This window comes from Pinus tabuliformis, chromosome J (genome assembly GCF_031772625.1).
Source record: "Pinus tabuliformis cultivar Carrire ecotype Pingquan chromosome J, CPIR1, whole genome shotgun sequence".
Classification (NCBI taxonomy): domain Eukaryota; kingdom Viridiplantae; phylum Streptophyta; class Pinopsida; order Pinales; family Pinaceae; genus Pinus; species Pinus tabuliformis.
In genome coordinates this window covers 984,437,045-984,457,839 of record NC_142295.1, presented here as the reverse complement: position 1 = coordinate 984,457,839, position 20,795 = coordinate 984,437,045, and the positions used below count along the sequence as shown (strand labels likewise).

At 40.8% G+C, this 20,795-nt stretch overlaps 1 protein-coding gene across 1 annotated transcript in view; it reads right to left on the bottom strand.

Moving 5' to 3' along the window:
• The window catches only part of LOC149230155 (Mal d 1-associated protein), a 56,332-nt gene extending 35,851 nt beyond the window's left edge, over positions 1-20,481 (bottom strand). Inside the window, exon 1 of the mRNA XM_089378869.1 lies at positions 20,025-20,481. Coding sequence (XP_089234995.1) covers positions 20,025-20,266 — 242 coding nt within the window. The 5' untranslated portion in view covers positions 20,267-20,481. The remainder of the gene's footprint in view (positions 1-20,024) is intronic.
• Positions 20,482-20,795: the final 314 nt, after the last annotated feature.

Genomic DNA, 20,795 nt, shown 5'->3' with positions numbered 1-20,795 from the left:
AAGTTCAAGATATTGAGGACCGATAATGGAACCGAGTATGACTCAAATGAATTCAATGACTATTGCAGGGAAGCTGGCATTAAGAGGGAGACTACTACTGCATATACTCCTGAGCAAAATGATGTTGTTGAAAGAAAGAATCGTTCCATTATAGAAGCCAATCATGCCATGCTTCATGATCAAGGACTTCCAAAGCTCCTATGGGGAGAAGTTGCCAACACTGTTGTGTACGTTCAAAATCAATGCCCTCATCAAGCATTGGACTCCAAAACTCCCCAAGAAGTTTTCACTGGTAAGAAACCTAATGTTTCTCATTTTAGAATTTTTGGTAGTCCCGTATACTTTCACTTGTCGAAAGAAAAGAGAAGTAAATTGGAGGCATCTGAGAATAAAGGAACTTTTGTGGGCTACAGTGAAACTTCTAAGGCATATAGAATCTATGTGTCTAGTCAAAGAGAAGTAGAGATGAGTCATGATGTCACCTTCGATGAGAATGCTGCCCTAAGGAAGATTAACAACCTTCCTATTCCAAGGAAGGACAAAGAAGCAGATGCGGGAAATCAAGGAAATTCGCAAGATAAGCCGATGCCCGATGTTAAAGAACCGATGGATCCCATTGATCGTCCTCCAAAAGGAGACCCTCATGGCTGAGGGAAACTCTCAAAGATGCCGAGAGAGTCAGAGACATGCTGCACCGAGGGGGACATTTTGTGAAAGCAAGAAGCCTAATAGGTACCAAGGGTACTTAACTGCTATGAGCACCATTATTCAGTCTGAACCTTGCTCATTCGAAGAAGTTGTGAAGCAATAAGTAAGGAGGGATGCTATGAATGAAGAGTACAAGTCAATTATGCAAAATGATGTCTGGGATGTGGTCCCTAGAACCTAGGACAAATTTGTTGTCACCTCTAAATGGCTCTACAAGATCAAACACAATTCTGATGGAAGTGCCAAGAAGTTCAAGGCCAAATTTGTTGCTCGAGGCTTCTCTCAAAAGGAAGGTGTAGATTATGATGAAATATTTGCACCCATTGCTCGCTACACCACCCATCCATTCGATTATAGCCCTTGCTGCCTCGCAAGAATGGAATCTACACCAGATGGATGTCAAGACTGCTTTCTTGCATGGTTCACTTAAGGAGGAAGTCTATGTGGAACGACCTGAGAGGTTTGAAGTTCAAGATCGTCAGACACATGTATGCGGGTTGAAGAAAGCCCTCTATGGGTCGAAGCAAGCACCCCGGACTTAGTATGAGAGGATCGATAGCTATCTAATGAAGCTAAGATTTACAAGAAGTGAAGATGATCTGAACCTTTACTTTAAGGTTGAGAATGACAGACCTCTCATTTTGGTACTCTAAGTGGACGATCTCTTTCTGGCAGGTGCAGACCCTCTTATTCATCAATGTAAGAGAGATTTGGCTTCTGAATTTGATATGAAGGACCTAGGACTGATGCATTACTTCCTAGGGTTGGAGGTCTAGCAAAAGCCAGGGGAGATTTTCCTTTCTCAAGGAAAATATGTTGTGAAGCTACTTGAAAGATTTGGGATGGTGGACTGCAAGTCCGTGACTACTCTGATGGAACTTAACTTCAAGAAGTTATGTGGTAGCGCTATCGGGCCCGATTTGAGAAATCCTTCTGAGTATCGTCAACTCATAGGGGCCCTGATGTTCTTGGTGAACTCTCTTCCGAACGTATGTTTTGCAGTGAACACATTGAGTCAGTTTATGGTCTAGCCTCATCATATACATTTGATTGCGGCCAAGAATCTCTTGAGATATCTCTGTAAGACCCTCTTATTCATCAATGTAAGAGAGATTTGGCTTCTGAATTTGATATGAAGGACCTAGGACTGATGCATTACTTCCTAGGGTTGGAGGTCTAGCAAAAGCCAGGGGAGATTTTCCTTTCTCAAGGAAAATATGTTGTGAAGCTACTTGAAAGATTTGGGATGGTGGACTGCAAGTCCGTGACTACTCTGATGGAACTTAACTTCAAGAAGTTATGTGGTAGCGCTATCGGGCCCGATTTGAGAAATCCTTCTGAGTATCGTCAACTCATAGGGGCCCTGATGTTCTTGGTGAACTCTCTTCCGAACGTATGTTTTGCAGTGAACACATTGAGTCAGTTTATGGTCTAGCCTCATCATATACATTTGATTGCGGCCAAGAATCTCTTGAGATATCTCTGGGGCACAATCACTTATGGACTAAGATACAGTGTTGGGAATGTGAGGCTCCATGGTTACTCTAATGCAGACTGGGTTAGCAGTATGGTGGATCGCAAAAGCACATCAGGATGTTGCTTCTCTCTAGGTTTTGCTTCAATATCATGGATGAGCAGGAAGCAAAGTCGGTTGTTTTAAGCACCATTAAGGCTGAATACATTGCTGCTAGTTTGGCCTCCTGTGAAGCTGTCTGGTTGAGGAAGCTCTTTAGTGAGCTATTTGGACATGTGTTGGATACCACCATGATCTTCTGCGACAACCAGAGTGGGATTCGTCTTTCTGAGAATCCCATGTTTCATGATCGCTCTAAGCATATTGATATCAGGTACCACTTTATCTAAGATATGGTACAGCGAGGAGAAATAAGGCTCCATCATATTAGGATCGACGAGCAGATCGCCGATATTCTTACGAAGCCCCTCGGTAAGGTCAAATTCTTAACCTTTTGTGAACGACTTGGAGTCGTAGAGAGACCCTCTTATGAGGGTCCTGTATGAGATAAATAGTGAGCTCTGGGACTCCGGGGAGCTTGGGGTACTTCTTGGAGCAACGAGCGACCATAGGGTGACTCACCCTCCCCTAGTGGTGCGTTGTGTACAGGGTGAATGGTTCACCTTCCCCTATGATACCCCACGGTGGCATATGCATAGGCTGAGTGGTTCACCCTCCCCCATGGCATATGAGCAGGATGAATGGTTCACCTTTTGTCGGCACATCCTACTTGTTATCACTCAGAATTTTCCTTAGAAGTTATCAGAAGAAGGAAGAAACCAAAGTAACCACAAACCAATCTTTTAAGTATAGGCTCTAGCCAACCTATGACTCAGACAGGACCCTCTCTATATAATTTAGCTTTGTTTATTATGGGATTTTAGGCTAATTCTTAGTGTTCCTTGGGGTTTTGGTTTTGATTTGAAGGTTGGGTGGTGGAATTCTTAGAGCAGATGGATAGAGCTAGGTCTTCAAGCCATTGGGCTATGGAGTCAACAAATGGATAGCAGGACTGGACCAATTCATTAAAGGGAATGTTCACAGGGTAGGCTAGCAGAGCAAAATGCAAATCTTTAGGCCTAATGGGTGAAGTAATTCTAACCAGGGTGAAAGGGCACTTAAGAATCCTTAGACCAGGATCAAAATGAAGAACAGAGGATAATCATGAACAAAGGGCAATTAAGAATCCTTTGCTATAGATCACAAGAAGTCACCTAAACTAAGAAGCAATCAAGAATTCCTTAACTTAGATTTGTGAAGAAAACATATAATAATGCATAACAGTCAAGACAGAGTGCATTTAAGCAATTTCTGAAATATCATTCCATGTTATAACATTTAGATTTTAGAGATACATAAAAGATTATGGAAAAAACTTGAAGAAAAACAACATTGAACATGAGAGAATACTTATTTGTATTTCGCTTTACACAAGAATCCTGTAAAATATCTGATCTTTATTCCTTGATCCAGCAAGCCAATCCAGTCATTGATACAATAGAATTTCTGATTTGAGAGAAAAAGTCTATAGAAATGTTTTGGAATCCACCCTACATACTTCGAATTGTGAAGTATTTGTACAAAAACTTATTACAAAATATCTCAAAACAACTTGAGATTTATTTTAGGAAATACAAATATCTTCTTGCAAGAAGATAGAGACAACTAATGAACTGTTTCTTGCTGTCCCTTTTATTATGGTTGTGTTGGCCTTTATGGTTGAGGTGTAGCCCTTTATGCTGGCTTACAGTTGTGGAGTTTCACGCTGGAATCTTCTTTGCTTTCATCTTTCAACTGATACTCTTTAACCTTGATACTCTTTGACCCTGTTGTGTTGTTTTTACCTGTTTCACCCTGTTGCCTTCATTTTTACTGCGCAGTAACTTTCAGCTATTTATTTATCACAGTAAATTTGTCATTGTCTCCCACCATTCTACATCTGGTAATTTCACATTTACCATTCTCCTGTAGATTTCATTAGCCTCAGTGTACTTTGCAAAATTGGGCTAGGTGAGGAACAAATGTTTTACCTCATGCTCAAGGAAAAACAAGCTCTTAAATGTATCATATAATACTTTGCCTGTGGGCAGGGCTTTAATGGATGAAGAACTGGCTTGTTCCTTAGCCAATTTTCTAAGTCTATCACCATAGTCCAACTGTGTCATGAGCTTGTCATTGATGACCATAGGACTGGGCAGACCTTTCTCCCTCAAAATCTGAAATTTAGCCATGAACCTATCAATGGCTACCTGCATATTGTGGCACTTTTCTTCCAAATTAAGCATAAGGTTCCTTTTGGAAAGGACCTTCCTTATTTCCAAAATGGCAGCAATCATGTCTTCTATATTTAGCTCTTGGAGCTCATATTTATTCTTGTTGTTGAGGAAGTGGATGAGTCTATTTGCATCCTCTGGCTTATTTCCCAACTCCTCCTTTACTTTTTGGATAGCTTTAGTAGCTACCTTTACTAGCTCTGTTTGCTCAAAAATAACTTGGATTGATGGCCAAATATCATTGACAGAGTCAATGATATTGGCCCACAGCATTTCCTTGGTTTGTCCAAGTGGCTTTTCCAGTGTTAAATCCTTCTCTAGGATTTTGATTCTTTCACCCATTCTCTGTGCCTTTTGTGTTTCTTCTTTTTGCTTGAGTTGGGTTAGTTTACAATTAGTTTCCAACTTTGCCACCTTTTCCTTTAGTTGCTTCTTGAGTGCAGCGATATCATCATTTTTCTTCTTAATTAGCTGCTTTGTGGCTTTTATATCCTTGGGATCATGTCCCAATTCAATTACTAAGTCCTCTAAGGACTTGATTCTTGTGTCCTTGGCCTGTGAGGAGGCCTTCTCCAACTAGAATTGTGCAGATATGTTGTTTAAGGAATTCTGTAGTTGGTGGGCAGCTATGGCCTTTCCCGTTAATGTGGAGTATATCATCTCCCCTGCTTGTTTGTGTAGCTCAATCTGGTCTATGGGATGGATATCCCTTGCCAACACTTCAAAATCTACTTTCTTGAAATCTGAGGTTGGCTTTGGTTGTTCAGTTGTAGGCTTGATAAAAGTCATCTGCATTTTCCCCTCTTTGATATCAAAGGCCGACATTAGCCTAGTTTGATTGGTAGGGGTCATCTTCAGGTACTGGGCATAAGTTTGGACCTTAAGCTTCTCATTCCTTGCTTTTATTTCCCTGTACCTTTCCTTGATGTCTTGGTCTTTGTCAGCAGGCATTTTGAAGGAAGATACTTCAACACTGAGCTGCCTTTCCAACACCTGAGTTTGTGATGTGGAGGGTGTGCCTTCCGATGGGGTGATGGGCCTGCTCCTGTTTCCTTCTGTGCTGGTGACTTCTGTTGTCTCCTCTGTGTATTCTTGTTCAGAGACAGGATTCACTCTCTGTCTTTTTGCTTGGGTTGTATCTACATAAGTCTGTGAAGTGGCCCCTTGCTGATGTGGTGGCCTCCTCCCTACTTCTTTTTAGGCTCTTCTAATCATTTAGAGGAGTCTGCACAACTGAGGGGTACTCATGGTTGTCTCTGGTCTACTTGACTGCTCTGGCATGTCTCACTGTTCTGGTCTGCTTGACTGTTCTGGCCTGCTTGACTGTTCTGGCACCTGCAAGAAAGAACCCTCATCAAGTTGTTTTTCCAGATCGATTAGAGCATTCTCTATGTCTATTATGGTGTTGTCTTGATCAACTAGGGTTCCTTCCACCCATTCTGATTGGTTGGCATAGGCTTCAATCTCAGGTATGGGATGGTGAATAAAAGGTCCTAGCTTGACCTTTTGCCTCTTCTTGGTGATGAATTCCAAAGGGTCATATCTCCAAACCAAACTTCTCTGGAACTTCATATTCTGTAGTATCAAATCTGCCTCTTTCCCAGCCTCCCTAGAGTTACATATGAAGGGGCCTAGTTGGTCTTTTATTTTGAAATTGGCCTTCTTCTTGGCATTGATAAAGTTTACCTCATCTGCATTGATAATTTGCCTATAGTATTCTAATGCAAACAACCTCATAGGGAGGTATCTTGGCAATTTATATGGTGCAAGCATGCAACCATATATCCTGATTTCTGTGTGGTTCTGGTAAAGGTACTAGTCACCCACTTTGGTCTGCTTTGACAATTGAAGGACTCTCTTTATTTCTGGACTGATTCTTGAAAGAGGATTTCCAGTCAACATTGTCATAACTAGATGTACAAATAAGTCAATGAAGTCTGAATAAGAGTATGGAGACTGATACTCGTGGATTAATGGGGTCCAAAAAATCACTGACTTGGGTTGACCCTTGGTGTCCAGTTTTTGGAGGGTGAATGGGAATTTCTCTGATTGATAATATAAGAACATATGGTATAAAACTGAGGAGTATTTGAAGACCCTTTCATTCCCCATTCTTGTGAACTGCTCATGCATCCTGTCAGCTATGAATGTGGCAAAGTCATAAATGGTTGCAGGAGGTTGTCCTAGGGTATAGATGGACATGAAAGCCAAGATAATTTCATCAATATACTCACTTGTGGAGTAACCCAAAACACAAGATATCATGGCTACAATATTTCGGCCCCAAGGGGAAAATATAGTTGCTACATATGGAGGGGGGTCTTTAGGGATGTGCTTCTCTTCTCTGATGAAGGTTTGGAGCAATTGGGCCAATTTTGCAGAGTTGAGTTTGGGATATAAGTCCAACAGATCTCCAATTGAGAGGGGAGTTAGGTTTGGCCCTGGTTGGAGCTGCAGCATTTCATTTATAGACTCAGCAGTGATGGTGAAAAGGACCTTCTGGTCATGAGACATGATGGTTCTGTGACTTGGGACATAACAAGCATAGCACATATGCACAATTTCAGGAAAAATGTGGACTTGGGGGAACTGGTACTTGGGCAAATTTGACTCCCAAAGGCCAATTTCATCAACCTGGTTCAGGAACTTGTCCCTACTTTGGCAATGTATTTTACAGTGGTATTTTTATCTGAAAATCTTTATCAGCTAAGGGAAGGTGGTCCAGGTCTAAATGGGGTGTAGAGATGGGTCTCACATCCATAGCAATTGGGACAGCCATACTCAGTTCTTGTGGATTTGAATATGGTGGGTAATTTCAAGTTTTTTAGGGCAATAGTATTCTGCAAGGAGTAGGCTTGAGCTCTTGAGTATTTTTAATTAATTTTTAACTTAACTAAAAATACTCAGCAACTGGTTACTTTGAAATTGACAGGGTATTTGATGAATTTTGGTTTAAATACTTGGAACTGGGGTGAATCGGCTCTAAGTAGGCTAGCTGGCGACTGCAAGTGGTCGAAGGGGCTTTGTATAGGCTGCAAGGCCGACTAGGTTGTTTGCAGCATCTTTGGAGTGAAATTGTACATGGGTTGACGGCTTCGACGTTTGCAGGTGTCATGCATGCATACAGAGGCTTGCAGATGAAAATTCAGCAAAAACAAACAATTTTGGGGCTTTTGGCTTTTATACGCAAAAAGTTATTTTTTGAGTACGGGGTGAATAGTGGTTAATTTGTCGCGTAGCGGGAGGGCGGTAAGCGGTTCATTTCGCACTGCTTTTGGGCGCTCGGTGGTATTTGGGAGGGGCCGCCCGATTCCACTCATCGAATGACATGTAGCATTGGGGGCTAGGGGGAAAACCACTTTATCAGGTGGGTAAAGGATGGACGTCGGGTTGGCCCGATATGGATGAGGGTCGTCGGATGAGGAGGGGGACGATCGCACGATGATCGGGTGGAGAAGCTGCGCGGAGGCTAGTGGGGGGCCCGGCGGGCACTTAATTACGGCAGTATCAAGGTTTAATAATGGCTTAAAGTGAGATTAGGCTATCGGGGTAATTAACAGAGGATTAAAGGGGGCTTTATTAACTTGATCGCAAATCGACCAGTTAAAGGTTTTGGTCGGGTTTTAGGTGAAAATCATAGTTTATAATTAAACTAGGGTGTAGGGTTAATTTATACATAGGAGTTAAATATATACGAGAAATTGGGGTGTTTATCTAGATTTAATATAATAAAGTTAGTAACTAATATGAAAAATTGGCGGAAAAGGAAAAACACTAAGCAAAATGCTTTTTTGTGAATTACATGTTTTTCACATATTTACATTAATATTTAGGGTAAAGCATTTTTGTGGGTTTTTGGTATGAAAAGTGTTTTATATGGGAGAAAATTGTTTTTCCTAGGCAAAAAGTGTTTTAACCTTAGGAAAATGAATGAACTGAAGGGGGATGAACTTTTATGAGGGGAATCTAATGCTTGATATCCATAAGTCATTGAGTCGAGGGTCCGATCCCTCCAAAAGTCAGAGAAATGCTCTGAGCCTCTTTGACTTAAATGTTTTAAGTACTTTGAACTTTATTATGGGGAATTAGTTAAGTAAAGAGGTGAAATGAATGGGGGAAGTTAATTAATTGACTTTGAAATCCATTTGCATGCTTGATTGTCTATTCATATTTGGAACATATGATGAAAGATGATAAATATGCTTTTTGTCTAATCAATCATCATACTTCTGCAACCTTTCTTCTACTTACCCATCTACTTATCCTACCATTTTTTCTTCACTTTATTAAGGTGCATTTAAGCTAGCAAACCCTTATCATTATTTTATTTTCCTTACATAGCAAACTATCTAAATTTATCCTTATATCATCCAAGGGCTCAGATTAAATAGTTGAGCTCCTTTTATTTACTCTACCTATCTAATTATCTGCCAAGATTACACTGTTTGGTCAGATTTTATTCTCTATCTATAAGCATAAAATTGAAAACATGAAATAGCCAAGTTTAAACATTTTGACTATCATGGATTGTGGCAAGGATTACAAGCTGCACACAATCATTTATTATGCATAAAATTAAATAGGAGTGGCATTTTGACTTGCACACTTTCCATGGTCTCTTTTGTCTTTTGGGGTTCATATATTTCATTTTTTTGCCCTATTTTCATTCTTTTTGTCCTTTGATTATTCTTTTAGGACATAGCCTCTTTACATTTTTTAATTTTTTTTAATATGGAAACATTTGCAGAAAGCAAAGGTATCTACAATATTACAAGGCTTAATCTCAGTCAATCAAAATTATGATTCCTATTGATATAGGAACCTACTACTGCCCATGCAGTCTGGGACTCATGGGAAGTACCTCTCATCTGGCCAATGAGTAGGGAAATGAGGATAGGGACCATAGTATTACCGATGGACACATAGTGTACTACCGTACTCCCTATGCTAGGATGTTGATATTGATCTGGGATCAATGGAAACTGACTACAGGTCAGTTAAGAGTGGTATGACACACTCTCTGTTGTTGGAGACTAACTTCGGGTCAGTGGAGAATGGTATGATACATTCTCGATCATTTCTTCTTTCTTCATGGTTCAGCAAAGCAATGCAGTGACAGGAATGGTACAGATTGTCAGACAATTTGGCAAATGATGTTTTCCCTAGTTGAGAGGGAGTGTTAAATTTGGCAAGTAGGGTCAAACATCACTTTGGACAGCTCTTATGAGGCAGCTGATATTTTTCTTGGGTTCCTCTTTCCGAGAGGTGTAGGATTGATCTAAAGATCATTCCATTCTGACATGTACAAATGAAGTTATGAATTTATTTTGATTATGGACAAATTGTCAAGGTCGGCCAGCCATCAAATTAGCGTCCTCCACCCTTCAACGTTGCATATAAATACAAGGTGCCTCCTCCTCATTTTGGCATCTCATCTCATTCATCTTTCTCCCTCTCATCTTGATTGGTTACAAATTTGACTGGAATTTCAAGAGACCAAAATTTCAGCAGGCCGAAATTTCAGGACGCTGACTTTGACCAGCATTGACCCTATTTGACTTCGTTTTTGTGAGGGAGACTAATGTTTGGGCAGACCATTGTTCTGGGCACAAAAACCGAGGTAGTTTGACCCTTGCATTGACTAGCGTTGACTGCCCTAATTTAGGTTGTTGCATTGACTTTTGTTGACCAGATTTGACTAGTTATTTTCGCACTGTTTTGGGCTGCATTATCTTGTTGTTGGAGGCCAAGTTGACCAAAGTTGACCGAGCTGTTTGGAGGTCAATTTCAGCCCCGTTGACCAGCGTTGACTTTCTAGTTAAGGCTTTGTGTTTATGCTGTTTTGACTAATCAGTGTGGGCAAGTGAATATTGTAAATTGTACTCTCTCTCTCTCTACTGAACTTTTGAAGAATTATAAGAAGAATTGATCAAAGGTTTCCCCACATTGGGGTTTGTTCCTGGCTGGTGCCATATCTCGTGTCCTCTTGTGTTGGCTTGTCTTCTACTATTATTGTTTATGTTCTGTTGATGTGGTTGTTGTACTGGATATGATATTGGGCTAATAAAGAAAATTGAAGTAAAATTGCTCTAAGCATAGAACATACCATTGTTATCCTAAAATTAACATAGTCTTTTTTGCTGTTGTGACAAGATGTGATCTTTATTGGTGTGACTTTCTTGTGGATATGATTTTTCCTTGGAGACATTGCTCTGAGACTGAAAGAAGTGCCTTTTGTGGAGAATTTTGTACATTTATTGTCTTATAATTGATATTTTGCATGTTGAATTTTTAAAATAGGGTTTCTATTATGTCATGACTAAATGCTTTATTATTGCTGAGATATTGCTTCATTATTGCAAGTAAAATATTTCTCTCTATGGCCTATAGGGAAACATTTAATGTGCAGACCCTATATTTAATTTCTCCCCTCACATGAATAATAGTTAGGGTTTTAAAAGTGAATTCCCTAGACATTCCCCTTACTCCATCAAGGTCCTTCCCTTGAAATTTTAGCCTAAAGACTCCAAAAACCTAGTAGGATAAGGCATTAATCATTTGTGTGTTGATCAGCCATAAATTCAATTATAATTTATCTCATATTTCTCTCTCCTAGACAGATAGGGCAGCCATCAGGGTTTCTAGCACAGATTTAGGATATGCATCTATAAATTGTTTAAGGCAAAAATCTAGCATAGTGCATGGTCTATATGCCTTGAATAGGTCTGATGTCACTTTCATTTTTGATGTTTATGTATACCAAATGGCCACAGAAATAATTTCCCTTGTCTAAAACTAATCTTGATCCTTTGTTGTTGAATATCATTCTAAGATCTTTTCTTGGGCTGCTATATGACATTGAATGTGTCATCATTGCATATCTTCCAAGCCCTAACTTATAGCAGCCTATTTCTTGGTCTAGGCATAGATTATTTGAACTCTAGTGTAAAACACCTAGGCCATCTTTGACCTCACTGGTACTCTATCCAACAATAGACCTTTTATTTATCACATAGAGCCATAGCATTGGGATATCTTTCTAGGTGATTTAGGTAGGCCCCCCTTGTGGTTTAATTCCACTAAATAGCAGGAAAAAGGTTGCTGATGTGACAGTGTCAACCCTTTTCTTGTTGTCATAAGGCCTGGCCCCACACAGTGAGGCTTTGCACCAGGCCTGCTAGATTTCGCGGCAACATGTACCTTGGATTGTCTTCTACAGGCTTGGAGATCGTATGGCAGATCTAATCATCTTATGTTACACAGCATTACACAAATCCATACAACATTAAATTATGTACAGCATAATGATCTGTAGAAAGGAGAGCAGTAATAAATAAATAGTGAGGATATATCATTAATTTTAGTATTCCAGAAGTGAGGTTGCATGCATGCATGCACACACCAGCTATAGATAGAACAGGATAAGTTTATCCTTGTCTTCAATTTAGAGATAAGAAGCTAAAGTTAGATTAGGCAGTTCTGTTTTACTTTAGCAGTCTATGTAAATTTGTTTTATTAATCCATTAGATACGGTGCAGATCATCCATGAAGCGCACTCTCTTGCATGCAGATGTTAAGATCTAAGCAATAGATCTATCTTTTTTGTAAACCCTAGTGCCCCCTCTCAATTCTATAAGAGAAAGGGTTAGGATACAGATCTGTATTAGGAAATTTTAGCTTTATCTATTCCACAGGAAATTTTGCCTGGCAAATTTTCCTGTAGCATATTTTTATTAAGTTTCAATGGAATAGCAGTAACAGGGTTTCTTGACAATGATCTATGTGTTCCATTGTATGTTTCTAACTGTGTGTGTTTATAGATTCTAGTGAAATACAGATCACAGTTTTTATTAGCCTTAAAATTCAGACTCTGTTAGTTTCCTATAGGAGCAGAATCCATTCACCATTTGTTAGAAAAATTCATCAATGTGATGAATCATTGTGGTTGTACATGCTGGTTTTTTCACCCACAGCCCTATTTCAACCATTCATTTGAAACTGATCCAGGGTTGTGGCAGCTAAAATTGCCCAAGGGCTGATTTTAGGACTGATTCCTGAACTACGGTTGTCAGCCTGATTTTTTGGCTGTGCCGGGTCTGAAATTTAGGGTCTATTCATTTGAAACTGATCCAGGTTTGTGGCAGGTAAAATTGCCCAAGGACTGGTTTTAGGACTGAACTACGGTTTTCAGCCTATTTTTTAGCTGTGCCAGGTCTGAAATTTAGGGTTTCAGTGTTTTTTGGGACAGAACACTGCTTATCAGGGTTTTCAGCCTAGTTTTAGCCTTTAGGGCTGTTCCAGGTCTGTAAATTAAGGTCTTCAGCATTTCTGTAGGATAGTGCACAGTTTTCTAGGGTTTCTACCCTCTACTTCACCAAGGTCCAACACCCTTCTTCATTTGGCACTATTTTCATCCTTTCCACTGATTCAAGGAGCATTTTGCAGATTTGTGCCCTCTTCTAGGGCAGCACACTCCTTTTTTGCTCTCTTTCAGCTAAAAAACTGTAGGTTTTTTAGAGCAGCACAAGTTCTATTCACCAAAAGGATTGCTTGGAAGTGACATTTTCTGGAGTATCCAATTGATCTATGAAACAATTGTCAAGTGGCATCTGCCCTAAGGGCTGCAAGACTAGGGTTTCTAGATCACTGTTATAGGGTTTCGAACCCTTTCTTGGCCCCATTAGCAGATTCTCTTGAGGTATTCACAAAGACTTCTCTTTTCTAAACCAAATTGACTGCTTCTTTTATGCACATATGGTGGTGTACCATGCACATCACATTGCACCAGATTCAAAGGATGGTACTTTTGGCATTGACTCCACCTTATTTGGAGATATTCTTCATGTTCCAAGGATTGGTACTTTATTATTGGATATTGTGAATGGTGATTCTAACAAGCCTACTCAACTTCTTGCAGTGATTTACAGTGATTCTAACAAGCCTGTTGTCATTTGTTTATGACAGGAGATCCCTATCGGTTTCTTTGATGCAGTTTCCACTCACAGATTTGCGAGATCTACCACTCTATTTTACTACTGATTCTATGTAGCATGCTCAGCTTATTTCAATGCATCTCTTATTTCCAATTATGATGTTGGTCCATTTTGTATGTACTTTTCATAGATGCTTAGTTACCTCAATAGGTTGTGTGTGCTCCTTCAGTGGAATGGTATACTTCAATGGCTCATTTCAAATCTCCACCAAAGACCCCCTTTTTCGCAGCTATGGAATCAAGTTGGTATTGATACTATGGTGGTTTTAGGAGGTTCTATCTACAAATGGCTCACATTCAACATTAAGGGGTGAAGGTGTGATCTATTGCTTTCTCTTGTTGGCCTCCAATTCATCTTCATGGACAATGTTGTTATACATAGGACCGACACTATGTTGAGATGGGTGTACATAAACCCCCTGACTTCTTTATTTCAGCTATGAGCGATCACCTACTTGAGTTGCATATCCACACACCAACTTAGAGTTGAGTCTGATTGCTTCTGTTCAAGATGTTCATTCCAGCATTTCTTTATCAGTTGGGCAGTTCAATATTATTGGGTTCATTTTTGTCTTGATTCAGGTCATCAGAAACCCACTTTCTCTTCTTGCAGCTACGGTTGACATTACATTGAGTTGGGCATGCCTGCTCACTTTTATCCCTACTATCTCTTGTATTTGTGTCTCTTTATAGCACTCCCTTGTCAAATGGACAGGATCAAGATCATACTCGCCCAGATGATGAGCAATTCAATGGTTGAATTTATTCAAGAGTTGACCAGTTTTATGATGGTCGGGTATTCATAAAGCCTTCAACCTTTGTATTGAGTTGGGTCAGCACAAACCCACTTTCCCTTCTTCCAACTATGGTTCACTCTACATTAAATTGGGTATCCTTAGTGACTTTTCTCTCATGTATTTATGCCTCTTTTCAACAATTCCTTATCAGATGGCCAGATCAATGTCGCGCGTCTCCAATAGATGATCAGTTCACTGGTGGCATTTTCTCAAGAGTTCAGCAGTTTTATGATGATATTTGCGTATTCATATATGCATCCACACTTGTACTTGAGTTGGGTCATCTCATACCTACTCTACTTTATATTTCAGCTACAACTATATAACTCGATCGAGTGGGTATGTCCACTCCTCCTTCGTCCTTTATCATCCTTCTGTCTCCATCCTATGATTGAGAAGGGTGTTGGAATGATGACAATCTTCAACTTTTTGGAATCGCAGTAATCTTCATATGTGGTCATGATGGCGGTCATTTATGGCTAGGCACTCTCTTTATTGTATCACTAGGTTATGACTTAAGAGTCAACTTACTCAAGAGTCAACATTCTTTTAAATTATTTTAGGTGCTTAAGGACAACCTAGGCATTTATGTGGGCTCACAACCTCCTCTTAGGTGAAGACCCCCCAACCTCATGAGTTGTGTATAAATACACAATACACTCGTCATTTGTAATACCATCTCATCATATTCTTTCTTAGGCGGTTGATTCTATCAGCCCACAGGCACCCATATCTTGTGTTCTCTTTTCCTGGCATGACATTACACTTACGCCTATGGTTTATGTTAATTTAAGGTTTGTTGGTGGTTCCATTCTGTTAAAATTGGCAACTAGGTCCAAACTCCATCTGGGTCATCTTATTAATGGAAGCTAATATTTTTCTTGGATCCCTCTCATCGAGAGGTGTAGGATTGATCTAAAGATCATCCGATTCCAATAAGTATTCATAGAGATATGAATTTATTTGTGTTATGGAACAATTCGTCAAGGTTGGCCAACAGCCAAATAAACCCCACTTATGCTCAACATTTTAGTATAAATAGAGGTGGCCTTCAAGTCATTTTCAACACACTTGGGATCTCTTCCTCTCTACTTGTCTTTGGGTTTTAATAGAGGAGAGATCCTAAGGGATAACGCTTCCCTAATCTAGAGGGCAGAAGCCGAAACTGTCAGGAACTGTCGAAACTGTCGGAACAGTCGAAACTGCCGAAACTGTCGAGAACTATCGGGAACTATCAAGAACTGTCGAGAACTGCCAGGAACTATCAAAACTGCCGAAATAGCCGAAACTGTCGGAACTACCGGGAACAGCCGGAATTGCCAGGACTGTCGGAATTGCTGGGAACTGCCGGAACTGCCGGGAACAGTTGGGAACAGTTGGAACTGCAAGGAATAGCCGGAACTGTAGGGAATAGCCGGAATTGCCAGAACTGCCGGGAACTATTGGAGCATCTATCCCCAAAGGAGAGCAGCATGCAAGGGACAACTAACCAACATTGGGACAGTTGCATGGTACTTAGCAGCAAATACACCAAGCATGCAATGTTACAGCTAGCATGCAAGGGACAACGAGCATGCTAAGGACAACAAGCATGCTAGGGACAACAAGCATGCAAGGTGCAGCCAACACATAGGTCAGTATAGCAACATGGTGCAACAATGGCACATAATGCAGTACAATGATGGGTACAGTCATGATTAATGAAGCGTGATGAGATGCAGCATAGTGATGATGGGTGCAGCATGGTGCAGCGCGGTGAGGTGCAGCATGATGACGAAATGCAGCACGACAATAGGTGAAGGAGTCACCTTGGAGAATCAGTTGAAGCAGCATGTCTTCAATTGATCTCATGTATCATCTTCTTAGAGATGATCCATGCTCTTATCTAGATAAGTCAAAGTGTTGACTTCTATTGTAAACGTACTATCTCTCTCTCTCTCTGTTGAACTATTGAAGAACATATAAGAAGAATTGATCAAGGTTTCCCCACATTGGGGTTTCTCCCTGGCTAGCGCCACATCTTGTGTCTTCTTGTCTTGGCTTGTCTTGTCTTCTGCGATTTATGTTTATGTTCTATTTGCAGTTTAATTTAATGTTGATGTGATTGCTAATCTGGAAAAGATATTGAGCTAATAGTGAAAATTGAAATAAATTGCTCTAAGCATAGAACATACCTAAACTTAACATGGTATCAAAATTGAGGTGAAGACAATGCCCAAGCAAGAGTGAAAGAGCAATCACCGAAGACAGTTGGGAAAGGACAAAAGGATCAGTGGATTCCTCATCCCTCTTCAAATTCACCGAGGGTGAAGTCGAAGCAGAGAATATTATCAGAATGGCGCAGCAGAAGTTTCTGATGGCCTACCTAAAGATCACTTCATTGGGAAGTCTGGATCTAAGGGTGGAAGGAAAGGCAGATGCCTTGGTTGCAATAAGTTCGGCCATTATGTGAAGGAGTGTCCGAATGGCAGAGACACATCTCTTGATGAAGATAACAATCATTCCAAGGACATCTTCAATGATCAAAGGAATGACAGGTAATGCAGGTCATCAAGGAAATGGCCGACTCTTCAAAGAAAGCAAGGAACCCCAGGTATGAAGAATCAAATGTTGTTTTTGATAAGATAAAGAAGCGTTATCTTGTATTGGCCCTCTCCTTCAGATTCTTTGGGAATCTGGCTTATTGATTGTAGTGCTTCAAGGCACTTCATCAGATAGTAGGGTGCACTCTCTAATTTGGTAGAGATAGAAACAATCGTGGGATTATACTTGGAGTCGATGCCGCCTATCCCGAAAAGGGTGTAAGGAATGTTACCCCACAATTGAATGAGGGTAACTCTATTCATTTACAAGAATCTCTTTTATGTACCTAATCGCAATAAGAACCTGGTGTCCATCTTGGAAATGGAAGTCAAAGGTTTCAGAGTGGCATTCATCGATGGAAAAAAAATAAAATTTTCAAAGATGCTTTTTCTCATGGGTTCAAGGTTGGCAATTTGTATCAAGTTGCAGGATGGTCCATTAGGGATCATGCCAATTGACATATCGCGTCTATAACACTGGAGGTCTACCTATGGGGCCCTACCCGATGTGGGTCAGATGGTGATAGGGATGCCTGAATTCAAGAAGAGCATGAAGGTACATGTCTGAGATGTACCGAAGGAAAATCTTATAAGGGAACCATTCCCCTCATGCAGCAGGTCCATAGGTTTGGAACAACCCGAGGAGTTTGAGATTCATGATCGGGAATCTCATGTATACAGGTGGAAGAAAGCCCTCTATGGCTTGAAGCAAAACACCCCGGGTATAGTATGAGAGGATTGATAGTTGTCTGATGAAATTGAAATTCACTAGGAGTGAAACCAATCCAAACCATTACCCAAAGGTTGTGGATGATAGACCTCTCATACCAGCACCTTATGAGGACAACCTATTTCTGACAGGTGCAGACCCTCTCATTTGCAGAAGTAAGAGGGAGTTGGATTCCGAATGTGGAATGATAAACTGCAAACTTCTGACTACCTCGAGGATCTTAACTTTCAGAAGTTATATGGTAGTGATGTTGGACCAAATTTGGGAAATGCCTCTGAGTTTCATAAACTCATTCGCATTGATGTTCTTGGTGAACTTCTGTCTGGACATATGTTTTGCAGTTAGCATGGTGAGCTCATATTAGGTTGAGCCTCACTGGATTGGTGCCAAGAATCTTCTGAGATATCTTCGGGGCACAATCTCTCATGGATTGAGATACACTGCCGGAAATATTAAATTGCATGATTATTCGAATGTTGACTGGGCAGGCAGTGTGGAGGATCATTAGAGCACTTCTCAGTGGTGGTTCTCTTTGGATTCTGCGTTGATATCATGGATGAGCAGGAAGCAGAAATCAGTTGCTATAAGCACCGCCGAGACCGAATACATAGCTACGAGTATGATCTTGTGTGAAGCTGCACGGTTGCAGAAGCTCTTAAGTGAGTTTTTTGTACACATGATGAATACCACTGAGATTCTTTGTGACAACCAGAGGGGGGAGTTGATTATTGAAGAATCCCATATTCGATGATTGCTCTAGCAGATAGACATCAGATACTGCCTTATCTGGATATGGTAAGTCGATGAGCGAGGAGGCTCCATCGCATTGAGACTGATGTACAGGTCGCAAACATTTTGTCAAAGCCCCGGGGAAAGGTCAAATCTATGACTTTCCCGAACAACTTGGAGTCATTGAGAGACCTTCTTATAAGGGTCCTGCATGTTGCATGCATTGAGCTCTAGGAGCTCTAGGGGGGCTTGGGGTACTTACTGGAGCAACATACGACCACAGGGCGACTCACCCTCCCCTGTGGTGCGCTATGTATGGGATGACAGCTTCAACCTTCCCCTATGATACCCGTGGCGACTATGGAATAGGATGATTAGTTCTCCTATGGGCCGGGATGATTAGTTCTCCCATGGCAACTGTGGAATAGGATGATTAGTTCTCCTGTGGGCCAGGATGATTAGTCCTCCCGTGGCAACTGTGGAACGGGATGATTAGTTCTCATGTGGGCCGGGATGATTAGTCCTCCCGTGGCAACTGTGGAACGGGATGATTAGTTCTCCTATGGGCCGGGATGATTAGTTCTCCCGTGGCAACTGTGGAACAGAATGATTAGTTCTCCTGTGGGCCAGGATGATTAGTTCTCCCGTGGCAACTGTGGAACGGGATGATTAGTTCTCCTATGGGCCGGGATGATTAGTTCTCCTGTGGCAACTGTGAAACAGGATGATTAGTTCTCTTGTGGGCCGAGATGATTAGTTCTCCTGTGGCAACTGTGGAACAGGATGATTAGTTCTCTTGTGGGCCGGGATGATTAATTCTCCCATGGTAACTGTGAAACAGGATGATTAGTTCTCCAGTGGATCGGGATGATTAGTTCTCCCATGGCAACTGTGGGGCAGGATGATTCGTTCTCCTGTGGACAGGATGATTAGTTCTCTTGTGGACAGGATGATTAGTTCTCCTGTCGAGCATAGAACATACCTAAAATTAACAAATCCGCTCTTTATATTTGTGATTTCAACCCTAATAACCTCATGGCTTGCCACTAGACCACACACCCACGGATGCAGTGATTAACTCTGTTCCCCACATCACCACAGCAACATGTTCTCAGTTGGTTTTGAAAAAGTGCTTTGATCTAGCCACTTGACAAACATTAAGGAGAACATAGGAGCAGGCTTGGGTTGTTATACGGTTAAAACCCACTCGACAAGCATTGGAGAGAACATAGCAGCAGGCTTGGGTTGTTAACTTGTTATACGGTTAAAACCCACTTGACAGGCATTATCGTGAACATAGAAGTAGGCTTGGGTAGTTAATATGGTGAAATGGATCCGAACTATATCATCAAGGAGTATATTCACTCCATCTTAATGAAGCTCATGCCTGGCATGGTTATAAGTTCGAACCCTAAATCAAATTCCTAGAAGAGCTGTGGTACTGAATCCTTGAACTATAGCGTGAAACTCCTCACTCCGTACTGTTAATCCCAAACCCACTGGACAATTTTTTTAAAGAAACTAAAACAGCAAACCAGGCATCTATAACCGTGTGGATTTCTAATTTTCATCATTACATTTCTCAAGGAAATTCCAGCAACCACCCGGTGCATTTGTCAGCTTTGGCTATTTTAATATTCAATTTGAAACACGCAAACCGGAAAATAGAAACTACACATCAAAAGGAGATGAAGGGTCACCTGCCGACACAATCCCTCAAGAGCTGCTCCGTCTTCTCGCATTTCTGAACGAATTTGCCAGGCTCCACCTCCTCTGTTCTGCACTTACGACTGATAATCCTTCTCGCAGAGCATCGATCACCAGACGCATAATTGTTCTTCGTTTCATCCATCAAATCCCCACCTTCCGAATCCCCATGGCCGAATCTAAGTAACCCGCTGAACCTTTCAGCCAAACTAGTCTCAGTTGAACCTCCCAACATCGGTCAGGATGATATATAATGGCCTGTTTTCCTGCAAATATGTGAAAAACACTTCGAGGGACCAAGAATAAATCGTATATATAGGTTTGCGTGGATTTTGTTTGGAGGACAATGGAAAGGTACAGACTATTCTATTGTGATAAGAGGTTTGGGTGAATTTTGTTCGGAGGACAATGGAAAGCTACAGAGTATTCTATCGTGATAAGCTTTTTAATCCGTTTGGAGGTCAACACATTAATATTTCTCAGGTCTCGAATAAAATACTGCGTGAGATTTTTTAAATCTCGGGGCATAAAATCGAGTATTCTATTGTGATAAGCTTTTTAATCCGTTTGGAGGTCAATAGATTAATATTTCTTAGACCTCCAATAATATACAGCGGGGGCATAAAATCTCAGGGTCGAGTATAGGGATGATATGTAGGTGTAATTAATTATATTTCAATTTAATATGTCGTATTCATTTCAAATTATAATATATTAGAAAGGAAACGCCGTAAGGCATAGTGTGTGGAAGAATATTAAAATGT